The 26,147-nt window shown below is 39.4% G+C and overlaps 1 protein-coding gene across 1 annotated transcript in view; it reads left to right on the top strand.

The window, feature by feature from the left end:
- Window positions 1–26,147, top strand: part of DAPK1 (death associated protein kinase 1) — an 89,797-nt gene that overhangs the window by 58,248 nt on the left and 5,402 nt on the right. The window contains exons 13-23 of the mRNA XM_050329691.1: window positions 817–915; window positions 1,725–1,823; window positions 2,962–3,060; window positions 4,468–4,665; window positions 6,779–6,976; window positions 8,606–8,704; window positions 16,348–16,425; window positions 18,527–18,749; window positions 20,998–21,186; window positions 22,998–23,195; window positions 25,454–25,592. Of these exons, the coding sequence (XP_050185648.1) occupies window positions 817–915; window positions 1,725–1,823; window positions 2,962–3,060; window positions 4,468–4,665; window positions 6,779–6,976; window positions 8,606–8,704; window positions 16,348–16,425; window positions 18,527–18,749; window positions 20,998–21,186; window positions 22,998–23,195; window positions 25,454–25,592 (1,619 nt within the window). The remainder of the gene's footprint in view (window positions 1–816; window positions 916–1,724; window positions 1,824–2,961; window positions 3,061–4,467; window positions 4,666–6,778; window positions 6,977–8,605; window positions 8,705–16,347; window positions 16,426–18,526; window positions 18,750–20,997; window positions 21,187–22,997; window positions 23,196–25,453; window positions 25,593–26,147) is intronic.

The raw sequence follows: 26,147 nt of genomic DNA, 5'->3' as shown, positions 1-26,147 counted from the left end.
GCTTTCTTCTGCAGTTGCTGTTTCTTGTGGCAGATGAAGATGGCAGAATATATAGGAATAACCAGGCTGCCAAAACTGATTTTGTAAAGTGTTGTTAGAAACAGAAGTTCTAAATTGCAGAAAAAGGTTATGTGAACCTAATGTTAGATGGTGGTGTTCATTTTCAGTAAAGAAATTGCTTGCCCACTACAGTATTTCAGTGCACTGCTGCTGCACTAACAGTAGTCCTGGAGCTGAGGCCAGGAGACCAAATTTCTTGTGCTGGCTCAGCTGTTTAACCTTGGATAAATCACCTCTGCTCTAATTTTCACTTTTTTGAATGCTTACATTGGCCTTCATTACAAATTACTTTGAGAAATATTCATAAAGAGCAATATAAAAGTAAAGTGTCTGTTATTTTATTGTGGTGGGGTCTTGAACCATTTAAGAAATCACTGTATTTTTTGTTTTAATGGTGAAGTCCCATTTAACTTTCCTAGATGTTGCTGGTGGCTTTGTGGTGGTGTGGTAGCTACAAGGATGCAAAGAGGAGTGTTCTTGCCAAACTAGTATTAACATTAATAGTCCTAATTTGAAAAGCATACATTTAGTGTGTGATACCTCGTATAATGTGAACTCAGCTCAAAAATATGGAAAATTGCTGTGCAATAATTTTTTTTTTAATAAAGGGATAAATTATTCTCATATAATATTTCCTGAAGACTTAATTTGAAAGTAGAAATCCAGAGATAACATTCAATACCTGACTTCTCTTACGCTCTTTCCTTAATCCTTCAAAAATTAATTATGTCATTCTTGCTTGTATTTTGTTATTAGCATGGAACACCTCCACTACTGATTGCTGCTGGCTGTGGAAACATTCAGATGCTTCAGTTGCTTTTAAAGCGTGGATCTCGTATTGATGTTCAAGATAAGGTTGGGGTTCTGCTTTGTCAACTGTTCTTTATAAGATTTTCAGTACAGTTAGCAGGAGACAAGCAGTTTGTATTTCCAAGTTATATTGGAAATTAAAAAATCTGAGCTGTAGATCCTGTTTTTTGTCTTCCACAGCAAAAACATAAAGACAAATCTTTAGTAATGTCGTTTGTTATGAGTGCATATCCTCTGTTTTTAATCACTTAATTAGCTGAAGTAATTAAAATAATACTAATCTTAAAATGTAGTTCATGCTTACAAAACTGCCTCAATTAGTTCAAATTAGTGATTGCCCTAAAATACAAATGTGAACTCTATTTAATATGAAATGATAAATACACACTTTAGCCATGGGGAATATCACAACTAAAACTCATATTTGATGGAGGATATGCTTTGCAACTAGCTTTTTTTTCAAAATGTGCTGTAACATCCTAGTTTTCATTTAAAGCAAACTTGAACAACTGTCTGCTTCTCCGTCTAGTAGATGGCAAAGTAAGCAGAAGAAAGGTTTTTTTCTCATGACTGTTTGTTCTAAAAAATTCCCTAACAAGGGAGAAGAGGATTATCCTTGCTAACAGTTAGTAATCCTGTTAATCATCCTTGCATAGAGGTTTTTGTTGTCACTGTCAGTATGTGGGGTTGTTAAACCAATTTGAAATTTTTTTCAGAAGTGAATGTGTTCATATAAGCTTGAATAGCTTTTCAGTGTATCTGTGTACATCTACGTGCATGTATACCTCCGCTGAACATCTAGAATTGGGATTCTAAATTGATTAATAACTTTTCAAATCAAATATTTTTGGCAGGCTGGATCTAATGCAATCTATTGGGCTTCTCGACATGGTCATGTAGAAACACTGAAATTTCTCAATGATAATGAATGTCCTTTGGATGTTAAGGATAAGGTAAGCCTTTTTCTATAATTTTATCTTAGCAAAGAGAGAGGTTTTTCAGTTGGAATGATTTTCAGCTGGGCCGTAATTCCAAGAAGGTAACTGGCCTTTTGAGTGTGGTTTTCTGAGCTGACATAGAGGACTGTTATAACAGAACTTTATAGGAGCTGGATGTACTGATTATTTTCCTGACAAATGTTAGCCAAGCGTGCATGTTAAATGTGGTGAGTACATGGTGGGTAGGTGGGGAAGTACAAATCTAAATTAATTTTCACTTGAAGACTAGATTTCTCATTGGAACTAAGGGTGAAATCGTGATTCTGTTTTTCACTCTTTTTGATTGAAAATCACTTTTGTCTGACAAGTAAATTTGACTGTTATTAAGTTGAGTATAAGGAAGCCTAACAATTTATAGCTGATGAGCACTTACCTTGTCTTCAGCAGTGTTATTTGAGCAACATTTGCCCTAGAAACTAGTTGCTGTTAGTCTTATACCATAGCACTGTTTTTATACTAGCCAAAGCTCCAGTACAGAAGCAATTTTACTTGTGAAACAGTTTGCTTTTTTGAGGAAACTAGTGCAAGGCAAGGTACATTAGGAAAATTAGTGTGACCCCTGATAGGGCTACTATGAAAGAGGTTACTCTCTTAATAAAAATATCGTTTCTTTTTCATATAATTTAAAAAAAGTGTTGTAAATAATTAGACAGAATGACCAATATGCACCAGGATATACCCAGGTGTGTCAGGCCAGTTCCTTACATTTGAATATGCAGGAGGGGGTGGCGTTGCATATGGAAATAGTATGAATAGAAATAGGACATCCGTTTCAACAACAATTGCACACACAGGTTCCTCCTCATATTGCTCAGAAATCCCATTGTGGCTGTGATTTGGAACAAATAATGTAGGAAAATAGGTTCTGAAAAAAGAAAACCTTTGAAGAAATAACTGTTTGTCAGGTGGTGGTATATATATACTTCATGTACAACTGGTTTGTAAGCTCTGCTGACCAGAGCTGCGCATCTATGTTGTGGAGGGGGAGGAGTATCCCGTGCAGCACACAGGCACTCAGGTTGTACGTGGTGTACAGGCAGTGTATATCTAGACGTGACATACAAAATTACACTGGCACGTTCTGTAATTGCAGTCTGGGGAGACCGCTCTCCATGTTGCAGCTCGGTATGGGCACGTGGATGTGGTTCAGTTTCTCTGTAGCGTTGGATCCAATCCAGACTTTCAAGACAAGGTGAGTCATGAACGCTGTTTGGGTTTTTTCAATAAATAAGGCTTTATACGAGTGGTCAAAACTCTGACTCTTGCCTTGTAGCCTCTGGCATGTTTGCATTTGAAAAAAAAAATTAACAGAATTATGGAGGTTTTGATGGTTCTTAATAGATAAAGACTATGCAAAAAACCTGTGAGAAGCTACTACTGTTATGAAACAAGTTCTCTAAAAAATGAAAGCTTAAAGGTGGAGAAACTCATTATCACAAAGGAATAGAGAGTGGTATGTGCTCTGTCAGTTCAGCTAGAGATTTTTATTAGTTTTCACCTTGATTTCTGCTTGGTTTTAGCTGCCATGGGATTTTTCTGCAGTGTCAAGCTCATTTTTGAAAATCAGGGGAGGGCTTGGTAGAGTTTCTTTAAAGCTCTGAACTGTTGTCAAAAAAACAAGAAGGAAGAGGCTTAATAGAAAAAGAAAATCCACTTGACCCAAATTTAACTGTGTGAGTTCCACAAGCCTCCCCAAGTGCTGCATCCTCTAGGACTACCTTTATATTTTTCAAACAACCCTAGGCCAAAGAAGCACAGGACATGCTCTTTGTCTATTTCTTTATCCTTGATTTTTACAGAAACCTTGAGTACAGTGCAAGTCCTCTGCTAATATCAGCATCAATTGTCTCCTTATTGGTACTTGCCAGGTAGAGAAAGGAGATCCCACTTCTTAGAATTTGATCCAGATACTTCTTTGGTGGGTTTTAATCCTCTCTGCTTTTCAGTGGGCTACTTTTAGCATATTTTTTGTGAAACATTTGAGTTTCTTAATAGTTCCACCTAGCCATTCTGATGTACAATGAGATTGCACGTGAACATTTTGAAGTTTCCTGTGTTAAAGCAAAAAGCAAAATAGTACTTCAGTCGCAACTGAACTCAAAAGGCAGACATTTTGAAGAATTGTTGTGATGTGTGTTTAAAGAACTCAGGTTTCCAAGTACCTACGTTCCTAGATCATTGGGATGTGCTTTCTGAACACAGTAAGCAAGATGATCTACCTCATACTGCAAGTCTAGTGGGATTTGCATCTCCTTGCTGATCAGTCTGTTTTAAATACTGGATTACTCTCAGCACACAGGATGTAGAAGTTGCTTGTGAATTAGGATCGGTTTTCAAGTGAGAGACCAAGACAGTTAGCTTCAGGACCATGGATACATTTAAAGTTTGCTGACATGGAAGGTATCATAATCACTTGGTATGTCAGCTGAAGTTATTCTTGCTTTGAGAATGTCAATATTAGAAATTACAACATCTTTTTATAGGGCTTACTTAGCAGACTGTCTTTTTTTTCATGTCATCTTTCTGTATTTTAAAGTTGGGAATTGTTCTCCCTCGAGTCTGGTTCAGCTCTGTTTTTTTTAATTTTCCATGTTGGCAGGAAGAAGAAACCCCACTGCATTGTGCTGCTTGGCACGGCTACTACTCTGTTGCCAAAGCACTCTGTGAAGCAGGTTGCAATGTAAACATTAAAAACAAAGAAGGGGAGACTCCGCTCTTGACAGCATCTGCTAGGGGCTACCATGATATTGTGGAATGCTTGGCAGAACACAGGGCTGACCTTCATGCAACAGACAAGGTTAGTTACGTCCAAGGTCACAGGTGTCACAGAGACATATCTCTGAATTGCCTCAAGTGTGCCAGTCAGCATTGTTTCTGTGACGTGAATTTCCTTTCTTAGTAGTTCACACAGAGACTGTTGATGACTGCAGTAGTTTTTATGGTTGTCCACTGATTATTTTTCTGCGCTTCAGTTTCTGCAGATTGTAATGGGTTTCTGTGTCTGGGATTTGGTAGCAGGGGGGCTACAGGGGTGGCTTCTGTTAGAAGCTGCTAGAAGCTTCCCCTGTCCAATAGAGCCAATGCCAACCGGCTCCAGGACGGACTTCCAGCTGCTGGCCAAGGCTGAGTCAATTAGTAGTAACAATAACACCTCTGTGATAACATATTTAAGAACAAGGTTGTGGCATAGAAAGAATTCCAGCCAGGGGAGAGCAGAGTGAGAATATGTGAACAGCAAGGTAGACACCAAGGTCAATGCAGAAGGAGGGGCAGGAGGTGCTCCAGCCACTGGAGCTGAGGCCCTGCAGCCCGTGGTGCAGACCATGGTGGGGCAGCTGTGCCCCTGCAGCCAATGGAGGACCATCGAGGTGCAGACACCCACCTGCAGCCCATGGAGGAGCCCGTCCTGGAGCAGGTGGATGCATGAAGGAGGCTAAGATGGAGCAGGCCCTGCAGCCCATGGAGAAAGCAGCCCACTCTGGAGCAGTCTTCAGGTTTTCCCTGGGTAGGACTTGTGGCCCCTGTGGGGGACCCACAGTAGAGCAGCTCATTCCTGAAGGACTGCACCCCATGGAGGAGTGACCCACAGGACAACAGTTTGGGAAGAACTGCTGCCTGAGGGATGGACTCCTGCTGGAGAGGTCCATCAAGGACTGTCTCCTGTGGGAGGGACCCCACAGGAGCAGGGGAAGGACTCCTCTCCCTGAGCAGCAGCAGAAACAACTGACCATAACCCCTATTCCCCATCCCCCTGCACTGCTGGGGGGGAGGAGGGAGAACATAGAAGGAAGGAGAGGTGGGGGGAAAGTGGCTTTAAGATTGTTTTATATCTCACTCTTTGGCTCTTATCCTGTTAGTAATAAATTTAAGTACTATCCTCACTTTGATCTGTTTTGCCTGTGAAGGTAATCATTAAGTGACTTCTCCCAGCTGTTAACTCATGAATCCTTAGCTGTTTTTTCTCTCTCCTCTGTCCAGTTGCAGAGGGAGAGTGAGGGAGCAGCTTTAGTACCTGGGTACGTGGCTTCTAGACAGGGTCAGCCCACTACAATGATTCATTAGCTCCTTATCAGTAACCACTTCATGAGTTACACTCTTTGAAAAACGGTGGGAACATTGGGTTCTGTAATTGGCAACAAACTGTCAACTTAAAAGAGATGGATTTGCTGGTTGCATTTGATGCATTTAATTGCATTTGATGCATTTGATTGCATTTGATGCATTTGATTCCTATGGATTTGACAGATCATACCCATTTCCAATAAGAACTATTTAAAAATATGACTTCATTTGATTCAGAATAAGTTTTTGTCTTTCATGGTATAATCCCAACAAATAAATTTGAAATTTCATTGCTTATATTTTTGGTATGGTTGTCCTTTTAGCTACCTTTATTGCTAATATTAACTACATAGTTATTAAAGTAAGTTCAGAAAACAGTTTTTGCTTCTAAAACAATTAAATTGTTTTTTCCAGTTACGTTGTCTCTTTAAGTTGTTACACAGTTGTCTGTCTCTAAATTTACTGATTACTAAGCAGATTGCATGACTTTTGCATCACTAACTTCTATCAGTAAACACTAGAGTTTTCAATAAAATTTACAATATTCAGCTAGTTGTTACAGTTGGTCACTATCTCCTAGGAAAACTGTTAGTAAAGAATGTGTATTTGCATTTCATCCATTCCACTGCATAGCCTAGTGGCTTAATAGAAATTTGCTTTTATCCCATGGCTTATTTGTTCCAACAGATACTATATCTGATCTCCCTGCCTCACCTTCAAATTAAAAACATTGTATTTCTTGAGGCAAGGTGATGCATCCAGTGACATAAGATTGATTTGCAATTTACTAATTTACTTTGATTTTTAGCATTATTAGATTTCACTCACAAGCTGTCTTGTGATTTCAGGATGGTCATATAGCCCTGCATCTTGCTGTGAGAAGATGTCAAACAGAAGTAGTTAAAACTCTCATCAGTCAAGGATGTTTTGTAGATTTCCAGGACAGACATGGCAACACTCCCTTGCATGTGGCCTGCAAAGATGGGAATGTGCCTATTGTGATGGCACTCTGTGAAGCAAATTGCAGTTTGGATGTCACTAATAAGGTAAATGGAATATGGGTGCTGTACTACATTGTTTAATAGCTCATGTATTGCATTAGATGACCTTGTAAAGTTCTCTAGTATGAAAAAGTCTTTCGTTTGATTTTTCTGTCTCTTGAAATGGCCAAATGCAGGAACATTAAATGACTTGCCTCACAAATTTACCTAAGTTGTTTCAGTTGAATAAATTATTAAAGATCCACGAAGAAAGAACCCACGTGAATTATCACAGTATATTTTGCCACTCAGCTCTTAGCTCTGAAGGATATGCCAACTTTCTTTCCTAGCTGTATAGCTTTGCGTTATGCAGATTGCATCTAGGTGCTGAAGAACAGATGATGAAATGCGTTGCTGCTGGTCTTGATTTCATATGTAACAGTAATTTATACACAAAATTGAAGACTGGTACATTTTTATGAAAAATCCGCTAAATGTTGGAAGTCTAAAAATATTGATTGCAGTGATTATTGGTCAGACTGCCAGCTTGAAGTGCAAGCAATCCATAATTGTTGTAACGCTTCCCAAAAAGAATGTTTAATTACGTGCCCCTTAACTTCGAGACGCTAGTGCCTTGTTTGCTGCTTCTGTTGTGCTCATGCTGCAGTGTATGAGATTAACTAAATGTGACGCTTTACAGGTTTAACATTGTGGCTTTTCTTCTAGAGATCTTTAAGCGAAAAGTAAGCTATTTCAGGAAAGTTTTGTTTGAATAGGTCAACGTCAGCCACTGAGCTCTGCTGACAGGCTATGGTGCTTAGGGCTTGATATTTAGGTCTAAATGTCTTTCTCTACCCTCTTTAAATTTTATGTGTGCTTCAAAGTTCAAAAGTTACTTGTAGGAATCTTTATGTTGCTATCTGGAAAAGTACATGTTCTGGCAATAATACTTTGCTAGTTAACACTTCTATTTATTTCCAAAGCACTGGCAGTTTATTAGCCAGGTAAAAAGAGTAATAAGGCTTTTGGCTTGATGATTGTCCAGTGCAGTCACTTTCAGTTTTAATAATTAAAATCATCAGCTGTCAAATGAAAAAAGTTAAAACCAGAAGTGGATGTTGTGAAGACCTGCTGTGAGTGAAGAAAGTAATGAAAAAAAAAATTTGGGAAAGCAATACTTTACAGCACTCTCCCTCTGTCACCAAAAAACCCATAATTTTTCAGGCTACCTTCTTTCATTCATTCTTTTTATTCCTTTGAATAGAAGGGAGAGACTGCAGATATGTAATCTTCAGTAATACTTGGACTGAAACAGAACCTAGAGTTTTAAAGGTTAAGGAATTAGTGTTGTTTAAGTGGTTAGTATTTAATTAAGAAAAATGCAATTAAATTTTCTTGAATTAAAAAGAGAATCTCAAATATAGCCAAAAAACTTCTAAAGGATTCCTCCACAGTTGTGAGGGATTTAGCTGTAAAGTTGTTCCCCATGTTTTAAATAGTCATTTTATCCTTTGTTTTTAATTGCACTTTAGGCAGTTATCCTTAAGCTGTAATCAAAAGTACTTTTTCTTGCAGTTTTGCAAGACCTTTGCTATGTATCAGTATGTACAATTGTATAATATCTTTGATTATTAGTAATAAAATTTGAAATGAAGTTCTTTAACTAATATAATGACACTTCTTTCCCCACATTAGTATGGAAGAACACCTTTACATCTGTCAGCAAACAATGGCATTCTTGATGTTGTCCGGTTCCTTTGTGTTACCGGTGCCAATGTAGAAGCATTAACCTCTGTAAGTATTGAGTGTTGTTGTTATTCTTGCTTTTTTATGCATGATAGTAGGAAATGAGTGGAGCCCCTGGTGGTCTAGGGGGTAAAGGCGCCGCGCTATCACCGCGGAGACCCGGGTTCGATTCCCGGTCAGGGCCACTCCCGGGTAGGTGGGGCTCGTTAGCCCTTAAAGGCAACCCACCTACGTCCTAAGGACCTCGCTGCCACCGTCCAAGCTTTCGCTTGGCCCCGGCAGATGAACCTTAGGATTAAAGGGTGGGCTCAGTTCCGCGCACACTGTGTCTCACCTAAAAAATCCAATGCGCAGGCTGGAAGGTGGAAAGACCTTCCCCGGATCTTCGCTCGCGAAGACTGGCCATTATTATTTATTATTAGTAGGAAATGAACTAATAGAGAGATGTAGGAAAAGGACGATATATTTAGAAACTAAAAAAAAAGTCTTTTGAACGTCATACAACATGAGTAGTATATGTTATATCTCTGTTGTCTACTTTTTCCCTTCTTACAACTGAATTTGGAACTGATTATGGTACAGTACAGCTACTACTTTGTCTACACATAATAATTTCTTCACTTAAGAATTACTTTTATGTATCATTGTGTTTTCTGTAAGTACAGTGGGCAACTGCCATTAATATGTACATCATTTCACATCATATTTAAAATACATACAAATGCATTGTATGTATCTTAAATACGATCCTTGCTTTCATGCACTTAAAAAGATCTATTTTTATGATGGAAGATGTGTGGTTGCATGGATAAGTTAACTAGCCTGCAAGTATCCTTGTAAAACAAATAGTTCATGTCAGATCATCCAGCGCCACTGCTTCCAATTAGTATCACTGAAGGTATTTTTGATTCTCGGTAAGGTGAGAAACGTCCTCTTAATTGACATATCCACAGCAGTAATGAAGTGTCCTTCATCATGCATAACTCATAAATGCGTGATACATTATAGACATCGTACATTATGTGTGTTTTGAACAAAGTAGCCGTATTTTATTTTCAGATCCATTGGATCACATTACATTGCTACTTATCATAACCAATATATTCTGCTCAGAAATAACTTTTGCTCTATATGTTGAAAACATGTTGTCATTAGATTTTAGTTGAGTCCAACATTTTCAAAGTTCTTTTTCTAACAAATTATTCCTGAGACAGCTGCAATGGAGGTGAAAAAGGAGAAAACTTTTGTATCATTTGGTAGAAAATACAACATTTTTTGTTGTTTTTCTCTAGATTTAGCACTGCAATCTTTTTCCTCTAAGCATGTATCTTACATAGCAGGAGAACACCAATGCACTTGGAATTGTGGCTTAAACAAGTTTAGCACCTAATTAGTTTTTGATAACTACTGGGTTGTAATTGCCATATCACCTATTAATCGATAGTAGTAAAATGTGCATGCAGTGGACTTGGTGAGATGTTCTACAGATTTCCTTTGTCACCTGTTTTTATCTTGTTTGTTTGTTTGTTTGTTTCGGACCATTGTGTATATGTATTTTCACTACTACATACTGTAGGGATGAGATAAAAAGGCGATTGGGGAATTCTTGAGCTGTTGCACTTCATTTATGTCATGACAGCTATGTTGGTTTGGTATAATTGCCTGTATCTCTTCCAAGATAAAAATACTCTTTATCTCTTTAGATTAGATCAGTTTGAAGGATATTACAAAGTAAATATTGCTGATACTAAATCTAGCAGGAGAAGCAGACTGAATATACATAACGATGCATTATTCCAGGAGCGTGGTGGCAGAGAGAAGGCAAAAGAAAGAGAGGATGAGAGGAACTTGCATGTTGTGATTTTAAGATTTCAGTTTTGAATAAGTTTGCTAGGTGGATGTTAAACTGTTCTGAAAAGCTTACTAACAATTCTTTCTCAGCCAGTGCAGTAGAATTAATTACCTTTTTCTTCTCTCAGTGTGCCATTTCTCAGGATTTCATTTTTCTGGCACTGTTAAGTAATTCAGCTGTATTATGAATTCCCTGCTCCTTCCTAGGCTAAGGCCTATTTTGGGACTACTTTGATTTTGAATTTGATTGCATGAACATTGTCAGTGACCTTAGAAAATCATAGAATCATACAATCCTGCAATCAACCAGGTTGGAAAAGACCTCTGAGATCATCAAGTCCAACCCTTGATCCAACACTGCCATGGTTACCAGGCCAAGTGCCACATCCAGTCCCATCTTAAAAACCTCCAGGAATGGTGAATTCACCACCTCCCTGGGCAGCCCATTCCAATGCCTGATTACCCTCTCTGTAAAAAATTTCTTCCTAAAATCCAACCTAAACCTCCCCTGGCAGAGCTTAAGATTGTGCCCTCTTGTCCTACTTCTGGTTGCCTGGGAGAAGAGACCGACCCCCACCTGGCAACAGCCTTCTTTCCGGGAGTTGTAGAGAGTGATGAGGTCACCCCTGAGCCTCCTCTTCTCCAGACTAAACAACCCCAGCTCCCTCAGCCTCTCCTCATAGAACTTGTGCTCGAGTCCCTTCACCAGCCTGGTTGCTCTTCTCTGGACCTGCTCCAGCACCTCAATATCCTTCCTGAACTGAGGGGCCCAGAACTGGACACAGCACTCCAGCTGTGGCCTCACCAGTGCTGAGTACAGGGGAGGGATCACTTCTCTACTCCTGCTGGCCACACCATTCCTGATCCAGGCCAGGATGCCATTGGCCTTCTTGGCCACCTGGGCTGCTGATTTCACTTCTAACTCTGGCTTTCCACCCTCAGGCTCATCTCTGAGAGCCCGGTTTCAACCCCTTCCCCCTTCAAATCTCATTTAAAGCCCTCCTGATCAGCCTCAACAACTTATGTGCCAGAGTCCTTTTGCCCTTGCTAGACAGATGAAGCCCATCTGACATCAGCAGGCTTGGTACCATAGATCATAGCCCCATGGTTAAAAAAAAATTCTGCTGATGGCACCAATCCTTTAGCCACCTATTGATAAAATGGGGTTTCCTCTTCTTCTCCTCATTCATCTCTGCTACTGCAGGAACTGAGGCGAACACCAGCTGTGCTCCTGTCCCATCAGCTAATCAACCCAGCACCTTGAAGTCCTGTTTAATTACCCTGGCACCTTTGTCATTAATGTCATCACTGCCAGCCCAGACCACCAGCAGTGGACAATAACCAGAGGGTTTGATTAGCTCAGGGAGTCTCCTACTAATGTCCCTACCTGGGCCCCAGGAAGACAGCAAACCTCCCTATGGGATGGATCCGGTTGGCACAAAGGCCCCTCAGTTCCCCTCAGAAGGGAGTCACTGACTACAACTACCCTTCTTTTTTTCTTTATAGCTGTGGTTGTAATCCATCTGGTAGATGGGGTGCAACCGGGAAACCCTCCAGACAGACCCTCTTCTTAACTGCCCTCCGCCTGACTCTCTGAGTCCAGGGCCTCATACCTGTTCTTTAAGGGAACCATGAGAGGTGATGGGGGTCAAGAGGGAATTCTTTTACCTCTTCAATCAGGGACCTGTTCCATTCCCCCATCTACTTGATTTGCTCCGTCTGCCTGATGGCAGGAGGGGCAGAGCTTCACTGTCTCCTGCTGGACTTCTTTTGGGGTCTAAAGCGTATGACTCCACCAGTCTATTTCCCTTTCATTCTCACTAATAATTCTTAGCCTCTCCACTTCTTCGTTGAGCTCTGCCACTGAGCACAGCAAATCATTCACCTGCTCTCATTGTACACATACGTCTCTCTCACTGCGCTCTGGTACTAACACCAGGCTCAGACACTCCATACAGGCAGTGGCCTGAACAGCTGCATCCTTCCTGCGAGTTTCTGTCTGGGTTAGGACACTACTTCTGATAGCAGCAGCAACAGCTTTTGCTCTTTGGAAACCATTGCTGGGTCTAGTTGACTTGCAGAAAAAAAAAATAAATAAAAACAAAGCAAAACAACAATGACAAAAAAAAGCCACAGCCACACACCTACCTCATAACACACCAGAGCTGGGAGGGTGGCTGTGCCCTTCCTGCTCGCCCTGCCTGTGCAAACTGCCGTGCAACAACCTCACTGACCTCACTGACGTTCCACACCCCTGTTTGCCCGCTCTGGGTCACTTGAGCTCCCTGGAGCAGTTTAGGTCTCCTGGCAATGACCTCAGCTCCACCCCGGTCAGCTGATTAGGCCTCACAGGGCATCTTCCTCTCCTGGCATATACAATCATTTCAAATGCTTGAAAATTGCCCCCAAAAATTTAGCTCATTTGCTAACTGGCTTGGTGTTCTCAGCTTCTCCTTATGGGAGTTTTAAAATTATCAGATTGCTTACTAATTTTCCATGAAGATGCTTGCAAATGACAGTTGAATTCAGATCCAGCTTTTGCAGGCATAGCTGTCTGATTTGCAACGTAGGAGCTAGTCAGCAATTGCAATGAAATATGATCACCAGGTGTAAAATATGCTTTCATGGATCCTGTAACCAACCGTTTTTAGATATCAGCTTTGCTTACATGTTGCCATTGCAATGCATAGATACTTTATACTTTTCAGGAAACCTTGAATAGGAAAATAACTTGTTATTTTGCTTGTGGATGTATTTTCTAAATCTTGTTGTGCTCTATAGTTGACATTCATCCTGCAGTAGACATGCAGAGAATTAAACAGCCTCATCTTGTTCACAGTTTTGGACAAAATAAGGAAACTTTGTTCTGTTAATTTCTTTTCCTTTCTTCCTGTCCTGTTTACTGTGTGGACTGCTGACCATGTACTTCAAAAATCATGGTTGTCAGGCAATGCCCCTGTTATGGTATTACTCCATAAGGGAAGGTGAACTCATCATGGCTAGGCTTCGCGAACAAAGATTTGAGAAGGGCTCTACCCACACTTGCTGCAAGCGCGCTGATGGCTAAAAAGGCCAATGCGAGATAGACAAGTCCGGTTGCAGAAGGCACAGCAGAAAGACTCCCCAGGTGATATCGACGAGACGCGATTCTTTCTGCGTCTCTTTTCTCCTCGAGAGTGATCCTGCGTGTGTTCTCAAAAGCAGCAGCAGCGTTATAGATGGTGTGTCTCCAGGCCTCCCGATTGGAGGCCAGGGTAGACCAATGGTGGTGATCAATATGGCCAAGGCTGAGGGATTGTTTCAGGCAGTCCTTGTATCTCTAGGAACCAGGAGTAAACAACAAGGCAAGTTTCCTCAAGGCAAGTGACCTCACCAGTGAGGGCCCCACCCCACAGAACTTGACCAAGGCAAGCAAAGATGACAACCAGCTTCAACAAAGAGTCTGGGTGACCAGACAAGTCCATAACAATGAGGCGGTCTGCAGTTAAGTCAAGGTTAGGAATTGGGCTCAGTGACCATGGTCAGCTAAAGCTGTCAGGCAAATCTATAGTGAAGAGACAGGTTCAAGGTCAAACCCAGAAGTTAGGTGCCAGTCAGAGGGATACATGGCCACACAGGCATATAGCTGTAGTGTTGCTCAGGTAAGAACCAGAGGCAAAAGCCTCAACCTACAAGCAAAGTCTGAGCAAAAGGTTTTGTGAAAGCCCCTGATGGGTGATCTTTTAAGGTTTTCTTCCTTCGCAACAGTCTGAAACAAGATTAGTCTTTAGTTCAGATACTGTTACAAAGTGTAGGAGAGCTCTGCCTCATGGCCATACCATCCTACTGGTACAGGTAGGCTTAGTCTGTGCACACATCTACTTAGATGTTTAGCAATTGGAACCATTCCTGTTGCCATTGTTCCAGTTTTGGGAGCAGTCACCTCCACCCCTTTATAACCCTGCTCATCGATCAGGCTCTGGCTGAGCTGCTACCACCCACACTTTGCCAGATACCACCAGATGGTTACTTGCACTGTGTTTGTGTCCAAACAGCTGTGCCTGAGCTAACCAAATGACGTACCAGAGTACAGCCGTTTAGCCAAAGTCAGGCTTGAAGCCAGAACAAATACCCATAGACCAATGAGACAGAGCAAACAAGGGTGTGAAGTTACCCAAGCCATTCCAAGGCAGTTGTGGTGCACCAATCAGAAGGTGTGGGACGTTATCTGAGTCAAAGGGACAATGCCCATGCAGGTATCTGGCACTGCATATGTGCTTCGTGCTGGAGTTTGCCAGGCTCTCTCCAACCTTATGTCACAACAGGAATATATTGCACTCTGGAAGAGTGCAGTGCCAAGGTTGTGATAGTCCAGCTTTGGGGACTTCCTCCTAAGAGGAAGCCAAAAATTTGGGGATTGGGATAAAATTCACACTTTAGTTGGTGTAGGCTGCATCCTTTTACCATACAGATTCCCGAGAAGGGGACTGTGGTTACTCTTCTGTTTAAAGGTTTTTAATTCCCTGGCACATGCCCAAGACTGAAAACTTGGGAAACACCACAAGTATTGAAGCAGTTCTGCTGCTGGCAGGCGAGATGCCAAACCACTAGACCACTCTTCCTCACATACATCAGGCACTCAGGATTAACTGGCATTTGGAGGTTAGAGTCAGCACAGACAAAAAGATTCCTCTCCTTTGATACATCTTCGCTAAATTAATTAATTAAAAAAATATGTTGAGATGTTTCTTTACTAAAGTTGCAATAACACATCAACTATGGTAGAAATTTAAGGGTAAGGTATCGGTGCAAATTTAGTCAGTTCATGCCACCAACTACAGTTTTGACTTTTTTTTTTGCTAAAGCTCTGGTCCTATTCTCACTGCACTATCTGAAGTGCCTAACAGATTTTATGCAACTCTGAAAATGGCTTCTGAGGGTATTGAAGATACTTATTTCATATGTAGAGATAATAGCTAAAGTAACCTCAGGAACTTCTTAAGACAATGCAGGTTTTGCAAGAAAAATTAGTAAAATCAAAGATGGAAAACAAAAAAAGAAATCTTAATTTTACAGTAATGCTACTTAATTATTGAGAGTTCTTATCTGAGAAAGGGAAATAAGCAAAGTGCTCCTAAATTACTCATCTCTAAGCAAAATTTAAAACAATAGCATTAATGTATCAGTAAGAGTCAAAGTAGTGAACAATTTTTTTTCAGTCTTTTTAATATTAAACTTCTGATCTGTGAAACATAGGTAATTAATTGGCAAGACCAGAATACTGAAGGCAACTTTTCTTCTCCTTTTAAGTTTGCTGTTGCAATTTAAACTGCATCCCTTGCAAAGTTCTTGCTTTCTGGAATCCTCCAGTGACTGATGTGCCACTGTCATTCTTTATCCATTGGTAAACAAGCATTGACCTGCTGTTCGTGTGAGTGAATATGCTGATGTGTCCCCCCTTTCTGAACTTCTATATTGTTCAGTGGGTAATATCTAGAAATCACTATCATCCTGTAACGGATGTGCAGAGAAGAGGAATGCACAGGGAGGAGCATTGATTTTGCTGCAAGGCTCTGGATTCAGAGTATCTTGTTACAGTGGCATCCAGATGCCAATCTGTAAAAGAAATGTTATTGTTCTGCATTGCACCCAGGTTTTTTTGATAAATTAAAAAAACATGGGGAGTTCTGGTGGGGCTTAATCATTACTGGCTGTTGATTAGGTTTTTTTTTCTTGCCCCTGTTTCATCTGCATCTGACAGCAGGTCTGTTACTGTGTGGAACAGTTACAGGATGTTGTACATAATTTTTTTATCGTGGGCAAAAGGAAGGAACTGCTGCTAATAATTTGTGTTTTAACAGGATGGGAAAACAGCAGAAGATCTCGCCAGAGCAGAGCAGCATGAACATGTAGCCAGTCTGCTTGCAAGACTTAAAAAGGTTGGGAATGCATGAATTTTAACTGAGGTTTTCATGTTTTTAAGATACTAATGAAAATTATGGGAAATCATACAGTAAATATTCATCAAAGTCATTCCTAAAAGCTATTGCAAAATTCCTTACTGGAATGGTGTCTTTTTTTTAAATCCTTTTCATATTTTTAATAATTGAAGTGTGTATGCCTGTATTAAAGAAGGTGACTAAGCAAGTCTGCACCACTGATCTATATCTATTTGTCTCTGACAGTGCCTAGCAAAGCATCTAAGGTGTTTAGTAGAAAATAAACTCTTAAGAATTAGCACATCCCACAAGATGACTTATTTCCCCACCATCACCATTGCACTTAGATTAGGTTTATGAAGCATAAGGGTTTGTGCCCCTTATGAAAACTCTAATATCATATGGAATAGTTGCATAAGTTCTCAATGTCATGTTTTAATTCTACAGTTTCAGTATATCCAAATCTTCTGACAACTAGAACAGAAAGCTGACCTGGGCTTGTTGTCAGGCAGTATATCTGCCACATCTGATATGCACTGATTATTTGGATAGGTGGCATCATTCATGCTGGAAAGGTTCAGAATCAAAACCTTGTCTGGAGATTACAGGCAAGAGCCAGATCAATCAAAATAATCGTGTTATAATTATGCTGGTAGGTCTGTGGAAAACTGAAATAAATGACGATTTCAGAGTAGCAATAGAAGATGGTGGTGCACCAGGCATTACCAAGGTGGAAGCAGAATCCTTTATGGCTGCCGGCAAATCTATACTTGATAGGATTGTAAAATATATATCCATGAAAATGTGAGAAAGTGCAAAGTTCAGGCTTCCTTTGCAATGATAACTTCTGTAAATATTTGTTATAACAGGCTACATTTTGCATAGTTGTATCCTCACACCAAACTCTTACCTGTGTCTGCATGCAGGGGCATAAATTTGTGGTTTAGTCATGGTGTAAATATGGAAATAATAGAAACTGACCTAGAACAAAGAGAGAAGGTCAGTTAAATCTCTTTTGAAAGAGACATTAGTAACTGTAATTCTCTTCTTGATAAGATAAGGTAAGATTATATTATATTATAGTGGAGTATATTATTGAAGGCCTGTCTGTATATATGTGGGAAAAATATATGATAACCATATACTTCATTAGACTATACTTTGCAACAGAGAATCTGATCAATTGAAATTAATGGATTACATCAAACCACTGAAAATATCATAGTACTACACAGAATGGTCAATATTATCTAGTACGGAGTATACCTGACACTTATTTAATTTTCAGTGCTTGTGAAGAGCTTTGTCTCTACTAGCACACACATGAGGAACCTACTGTCATAGTGGCTCTTGTGGAGGATTCAGTATTAGCTGTGGGGGTACAGTATTCACATTGCACTATTTGCATTTAGTTTGCATTAGCAAACTAAATTGTATGCACTACTGTCTCTGTCAAATTTCTCAGCTCAGTTGCAGCATGCTTATAATTCAGGGGGGCTGTAGGCTCTTGTTTAATGATTCATCCTACATGTTAAATTCAGTACAAATGCAAGCAACAGAGCCTCTCTCTCAGCTCCCAATTGTGAGTAAAGAAAGGAGAGATGAAGCTAGTTCCTTTGCTCTTCCACCTTTCTACTTTCTCCCTGTTTCCTTAAAATTCTTCCAAATAGGAGAAGAATAGAAAAAGGTAAAGAAGAGGAGAAATGCATATCAAGTTTTCAGATTACTCAGGTGGTAGAGATCACGGCAAAATCCTTCATTGCTGCATGTATATTATATAAGATTATGGATATTGGTTATGCTCTTAAGGCTGATGGTAAGGAGAGTGGGTACTGAAAGTTGCTACTTTTTCCTCCTTTGACCTCTCTATGAGAGGTCTAAGTGATCCCATTCACTGATGTCGAGGTGGCTCTTGAGAGAGATCATTAAGCTGTGTCTTGTCTACCTGTCGTTGCCCTTCTGCCACTAACTGATTGCTTGCGTGATGAACCAGATGAACATCAGTCTGGCAAGAAAGTATCTAAACCCTGTATTTTGAGTATGGTGGGAGGTAGAAGTTCCCTGCCACATATTCTGATTTCTTCTCTATGTTAAATTTTAGGATACACACCGGGTGCTTTTTATCCAGCAGTTGAGGCACACACAGAATCCACAGCCTCGAATCAAACTGAAGTTGTTTGGACACTCTGGTGCTGGGAAAACCACTCTTGTGGAGTCTCTCAAGTGTGGCCTGATACGAAGCTTTTTCCGAAGACGCAGACCGAGGCTTTCCTCCGCAAGCTCAAGCAGATTCCCACCATCTCCTTTGTCTTCCAAACCTTCAGGTATGGTTTTGATGAGAAAACATTTGCATGAGAAAACATTTTCCTTTGTCTTTTGTAGCTCCTAAGGAAGAACTGTTGGCTGCACTGCAAAAGGCAGGACAGCCTAAGTATGTAAGAAACCAAAACAAAGTAGAGAGGGGACAGACTTCTCTGTACATAGGCTTGTACCTAAAATAAGAGGGAGAGGACAAGCGTGTAGGATACATGAGCAGTTAAGGTTCTGTTTGCTTACATGCTGCGTAAGTGACCTTGGAGAGTGAAGGGCAGGACTTGTAAACATGGTGTTTATTTTTCACAAAAAGTCCCAGGCTGCAGCCGCCCATGTCATAACCAGATTCCTTTTTCTTGGAGGAGCTTCAATAAATGCTGTGCAAAATTGAAACAATTGTTGCATCTTTGTGATTTTTTAGTAATAAGAGGATTCAGACCTGCCTCTGATGCTTTGGAGTGCTTTTCCATAAGGTACAGGATTGAATTAGCCTGGTTAGAGGTGTCTAAAGCTATCTCCAAACCAGGTGAAGATGAACATTTTCTAAACTGAAATAAATGCAAATATTAGGAAATATATTGTCTGTGTAGCACCAGTTGGCCTGTGCTAAGTGGGGAGACCTACAAGATGAGGAGGAACTAGCTAGGTTTACACTTAAGCATGTACCCTGCTTTGGAAAAATCCACATAAGGGCAGTGGAAAGAGCAGTGAACTATTTGTCCAGGTCCCTTTTTTAATCTGAGAGGCTGTGCAATGTATACAAGCTAAGCGTGTCGAGGAGCTCAAATTTAAACTGATGTTTAGAAGTAGTCTTATTATATGTGTTACTTTAGTTGCCTTTAAAAAAAAGCACTTGTGGATAATACTTGGTTTCATTCATCATTTTTAAGTCATGTTAGAAAAGTGGTAACAGTAGATTTCATCTCTGCTTTCTTTCTAGTCACCTAAGGAAGCTATAAGACACTCACAGAGTGACTTAACAAGACAAGATCCTTGGCACAGAGATTTCTATTGCACTTGGTGTTCACTTAACACAAGGGGCTCACATCTGTAATAGCAGAATAAGGAACTTGCGGGAAGATTTTGACTGAAGATTTTATTTTTTTTTTAATGTTGATTGGTACTATCAAAGGGGAGGTGTTGTGTGCTCACGCCATTATAAAATCCGAAAGGCTGCCAGTAGCATTGGCAAATCAGTGTAGAAATAATGGTCAGTTTTAAGCATGGACTTGAAAATAGCCTACCCAGATACAAAGCCAGAATGTTGATCAGTTCTATACAAACAAATCTACTATGGTGTTATTTTAACATTTGGAGGTTTCTTTTTTGCTTTTTACAGTAGATATTCTTTTTGGATGTAAATAATTACATAACATGTAAATGATGTTATGTGTTAAATGGCATAATCAGATAAATATTTAAGTCAGCACAGCTTGGTCTATACTTGATCACGTTATTTATTTATGTGTTTGTTTAAATTTTGTAAAAATAAGTGTGTGAATTCACCATGTATTTATTTACAAGAGCCAGAATATTTTAAATATTACAGTAGGAGATCAAACATGAAAGAACAGTTTTACTGCTAACAGGTAATGTCTTTCTATAGTAAAACCCAAATATTAGAAATTGCCATCTAGTGGAGGAAAGAAATCTTTACCTTATCCACTAGATGGTGCAGGTCAGTTAAAAAGCCCTTTCACTTCTCATTTACACTCTGGGATTCTGAACTAAGCATGAACTAAAAATATTGCCTATTAGTAAAATAATTTTGGTTAGGGGCCTGCTTTTCTCTTTCACCTCCCAAGAAACAGTTGTTACACAGTGATATTTTTTATCATTACTTACAGAAATCAACTATATGAATGTATAAATGTATAAATTTCTATGTCAATAATAATAGCCCATGCTATGAAATTGCAGCCCTTAGCTAAAAAATCCCCACCAGTATATCTTTGCAACATAGAACTTTAACTATTGAAACCTTTCATACATATATAATTCAGGTTTTTCTATCCTTCCCACTCAGTGGTATATCTGCTAATGGACATAAGTGCTGTATGGGATCATTCTAATATTTTTCTTTTAATCATTCAGAATAAGGATGTAGTTGTGTATGCTCACAGCTTCACAGTCATCTCCTTTCTTTGAAGAGCACTTTGGGGTTTTTAATCTGCTTTTATGTCTTGCATACTTGTTTTGAAGTGATCTGGTTGTGATTTTCACATGGTTTGTAATCTCATTTTCTTTTCCCTGACCTAGTTTCAGTAAGTATTACGAATCTTTATCCTGGTTGTGAAAATGTCAGCGTGAGAAGCCGTAGTATGATGTTTGAGCCAGGCCTGACCAAAGGAGTATTAGGAACTTTCGTTTCACCTGCTCATCACTCTCACTTCTCTGCTGATGACCAGTCCACCAAGGCCATTGACATTCAAAATGCATGCTTGCATGGTAAGCAGAGTCCTGGGCTGGGGTGCCTTAATGCTGCAGAATAGTTTATGCCATTTTGCTTGTTAAAAAAAAAAAAAAAAGGAAAAAAAATCTGACCTTGTATAGTAGTGTTTGATAATCCAACACTGTAAGGATTTGATTTGTTTGAGAAAGTAAATCTGCCTGAAATTCTGTAGCTCTAGTATGCATAGTAATCACTCGTGTCATATCTTTATGGTATCACATAGAAACATTTCTGAGGTGAGTAAGTGAGGGAGAAGAAAGGAGGGATCTGGTATAACAGGAGCAGGTTGGCAAAGTGGCTACTAGTTTGAAGGCTCCTTCGCCTCTGTGTCCTTTGGGAATTTTATCAGATTTAATCTGGTCCCATAAAGCCAAGTGTCCTCACCATTTAAGTGGTTACCAGCTATACAAAGGACCTACTGTTCTCACCCCATGACAGGGCTGGAGCATGTTTGGTGAGCCCTGAAGCCCATCAATCATGGTGAGTGGAGCTTCTGATTTCATTTCTTTTTTCCAAGGAAGCTAGCTACTTTGCAGTTGAAACCAGTTAGCAGGTTTCAACTAAAGAAAGATTAGTCAAAGAAGTTGTCATAAGTCCTTACATGGGTTTGGACTCTGACCACAAAAATGGTGCTTATCCTCCACCAGCCATACCACTTGTTATTTATATAGGTGCTAATATCTCTCCCAGTAGGATCTCTTCATCATAAGGAAAATGTTTTGCATATCATAGCAGCTATAATTTTGATACTGAGTTAGTATTAATCAAGATTTTTACTTTGGAGAGAGAAACCTGTTTGTGAATACAGTGTATACACAGTAACAAATGCAGTGACAAAACATTTATCCTAGATGCTGAAGAGTTTGTCATGTAGCTAAAGCTTGTTCTTTGTCCAGGCTAATTTCTTCTTTTGTTATAATTTGAAACCATGCCAAATTCTGCAGGGAAACAGAATTGTGACACAGACTGTGGGAAGGGGTTTCTTGTATCTTTCTCTGTGTTATCTTGATATAGAACAAAAGAGTACACATGAGGTGAATTCTGAATATCTGTACTCATAACAGCACATTCTGAAGGCAGCTTCTTTCCTTCTAGAGGTTTGAGGCACATCTTAATGAGCATTTATTTAACTAGAGGTAGTACAAGTGCATCAGACTTCACCGTGATGTGAAGTGTATCTGGGAAGTGCCATAGAGTGGAAGACACTAATACTTTTATCACCTGAAACTAAAGGAAATGGCAAAAAGAGGCATGGGAGTTTTGGGATTTTTAGCATGGTGATTCTTCAGTCCTGATTTATCAATGCACTGAGAATTGTACAATTCTGTAAAGCAACGTGGCTCCTTTGAGAACATGCTTCAGCTGTTTTTAACATCAGCAGTGGCATGTTAAGAAGAAAAATTATTAAAAATATTGAGCTTTTTAGGGGTGATCAGGAAAAGAATAGGAGCTGTTATTCTTGGTTTTCAAGGCAATTACAACATCTGTTGCTGTTGTGCAAGGCAAAGACTGATTTAATGCATAAGACTGCAAGCATGTAACACAGGTGCTTCCATGTGGCATCCAGCTGAATGTCCTAGAGAAGTGAATGTGAGAGAGGAACAGATTGTGAGGACCCAGAATCTAAGCCTCTGAAACTCTACTCCCTTTGTTCATGATTGCTTTTGCAGTCTTGTTTTCTCACGTGCATCCGGTTTATCTTTGTAAAAGTTTAAATCAGATTAACTCTTTTGTTTATCTTTCCCTGTCTAGAAGATGTTTCTTGTTGATGAAGTGTCATCTCTTTATCTATGTGTCTGTTTTTCAGGAGTTGGTGACTTCAGCATCTGGGAATTCTCTGGGAATCCTGTGTACTTCTGCTGTTACGATTACTTTGCTGCAAATGATCACACTGCAATTCACATTGTGCTTTTTAGCCTTGAGGAGCCTTATGAAATCCAATTAAACCAAGTGACCTTTTGGCTCAATTTCCTGAAATCATTGGTCCCAGTTGAGGAGCCGATAGGTATGTTCTTCTGCCTGCTAATGAAGTATTAAATGACTGTAGAATAAAGCTTCTTGTATTTCTCTGCAACTTTACACATCATCCATGTTGAGTTGCTGTTATGTATCTTCATCCCTATGTATTCAAACAAACTTTACATAATGTTTCTTACAAAAAGCTAATTTTACCTGTGGAAGGAGCTGGAATAGTTGTACACCCCACTTAGTCCAATTATAAAGGGTCATGAGGTACAATGCAACTTCTTGTGGCACTGGGATTTAGACCTGTACATAGCGGATGAAGTTTTATATCAGATAAGCTGTATGGAAGAGTGTTTCAGAGGGTTGGAACCATTTAAAGCAATGTTTAGACCATTACTTAAATTCTACTTATATCTGGCCCCACTTAATGTTGTTTTCAGCATAAATTCATTACTCTTGTCAGGGAGAACAGGACAGAACAGCATTGTGGAATAGCATTACCCCTCAGTATGTGCAACTTTAATGTGTTTAACTAGAATTGCATTTGGACTTCAAATATGATAACTTCTTGGTGCATCCAGGTGTACAGAAATAAGTATTTCTTGTAAATTTCAACTTCACCTGTTCTTCAATTTTGCACAGTGTTTAAGTAATTTTACTTGGTTTATATTCAGGCTTTCTAACACATCACTTGACAGGCAAACCACTTAACTTTTTTCTTAAAACAGCTGTTAGTCTAGGTGTACATATATACACTTTGTAACTTGTTTGCAGCTGAGTATTGGTCAGCAGAATCTGAAAGATTATTGCAAACAGTGAATCTAACTCAGCACTCATGGACATTTGTAACACTGCTAGGGATTCACCAGGCAAGTGTATTAAATACTTACACAGTGCAAAGAGTTATTTTCTCTCTCTTTCTGTGTTCTGCTCAAAGCTGTGTGCATCATCGCAGCCAGATAATGATTATGAGCCAAGCTCAACCTTCAGTTTTCAGTTCAGGCACTGTATTATTTTATTTTCTCTTTTAGATCAAATCCAAGGTTCACAGTATGAGCATTTGGATCTAACTAGCAATCAGTTGACTCTGGAAGTAAAAGCTCAGAAATTTGCAGAAAAGTGTCAAAGCTGCAAGTAAAGTTAATTTGCAGTTGCTGAAAGTTTTTCATGGTTCCTCAATCTAGCAAGGAAATGCAGTTCTTCAGAGTCAGAATTTCAGTTAATTTTTTCTTCTTGCTGATCTGACTATCAGGATTATTTAGATGCTTTGCTTAAATCTGTGTTCATACTGATGAGCTCAATTTGGGTACCCATGCAGCTTTGTATTGTTACAGATCTCTCAAGTAATATCTATTAACTGATGTTAGCAGAAAAGTTAAAACCTTTGGAATTATTTTCTAGTTATTTTGTCTAAGTCCTTTAACTGCCCCCCAAAAAAAATAAATTACAAAATACTCACCTGGAAGTGCTATGCAGAGATTTGGGGAAATGTGGCTTTTTAAGAAAGAGTCAAGATTATGTAGCTCTTAGTTGATGAGAACTGAGCAGTGATGTAAGCATATTTCTCCCATGTGAAGTTTATTTCAGGCTAAAACAGCAGGATTGGGTGTATTGTCTCTTTTAAAAATAGTCTAGTGATGTCTTCTCTTCTCTGGAAAATCAGTTTGAGAAAAGATTGAAAACTCTGTGTTCCATACTGTCACCTCATTCATGCCATTTGTATCTTTCTTTCTTTCTCATTCTTTTTCATGGTTTCTGCCAGACTTTCCTACTTAACTCTCACGTAAGTGAGAGGTCATTGTTTGTGTAAGTACTGCAAAGTAGCATTCATATCAACATATGAATGTTGTAGACATTTTGTGTTCTACTTACAGTCCTCTACTCTACAACCTGTAGTATTAAGGACCATCCAAAGATTATGCAAAACGCTTTCAAGAGGCTGTTATTTCTAATTATTTTTTCCTCACACTATCATAGTTTGTAGTTAATAGATGTATCATTAGTGCTATTGACTACTGGTTTTGTGAAAAAAAAAAAAAAACCAACTAATGTAATATAACTGTATTTGATGTTATTCAAATAGTCTAGCTATTAATATATAGACAGTCCTATAAGCAGATAATAGCCAAAGCACCAGTGGTTACACTATTAACGGCTGTGCTTAGAGTTGGTAAATCCACCATAAAAGTGGCTTGATATGAAGAATGTAAAAATGTATTTCTACTTTTCTGGCTCAGTAAGACAGCCATCTCTATAGGCATGTCTCACAGTGAGAGAGTCCTCTTGTTTCTCTTCTAGCATTTGGTGGAAAGCTGAAAAGTCCCCTGCGTGTTGTTTTGGTTGCCACACATGCTGACATAGTGAATCTTCCTCGGCCTATTGGAGGAGAGTTCTGGTATGACAAAGACATGTCATTGCTGAAAGAAATCAGAAACAGGTAAGTGGGGAGTGTATTTAAATGTAGTGTTTAAACATGTTAATTGGAAAGAAAAAATACCAAAATGCATATGTAAAAGGTTTTTATATAGCTTAGGATTTATGATATTATGATATTTTGAGTATATTCAGGAAGCCTGTATTGTGCTAAAATTGAAATATCTACTACAAAAATGAGCCAAGTGTTGTCAAAATGAATTGTGGGTTAGGAAATCTCACCCTGTAAACACTAGGGTGCATCCAAAGGCCCTTTTCAGCTTTCTTTCTAATGTGCTGGTGTTCAGGTTTTGCACAGTCTCAGAAAAGTGGGCAGTTCTCAGCTAAAAATTCTGGATGCATAAGAGGCAACTTTACAAGAGAACCACACTTTGCTCTGAAGTGATTTAGGGATAGGTATGAAAAAAACCTAAAGGAGGCCTGGAAGTACTCACTACAGAGTTCGCAAAAAGCTGGACATTGTAGAGTCACACAGGTGACAAGATCATCCAAGAGGTGCCTAGAAGTTAGGGAAACTTCTAGTATTCTTCAGCAAATATCTGGAGCACATGCTAATAGT

This window comes from Myiozetetes cayanensis, unplaced genomic scaffold, assembly GCF_022539395.1.
Source record: "Myiozetetes cayanensis isolate MyiCay16 unplaced genomic scaffold, myiCay2020 scf4, whole genome shotgun sequence".
Taxonomy (NCBI): domain Eukaryota; kingdom Metazoa; phylum Chordata; class Aves; order Passeriformes; family Tyrannidae; genus Myiozetetes; species Myiozetetes cayanensis.
The sequence above is the reverse complement of the archived record's forward strand: the minus strand, read 5'-3'. Positions and strand labels throughout refer to the sequence as shown.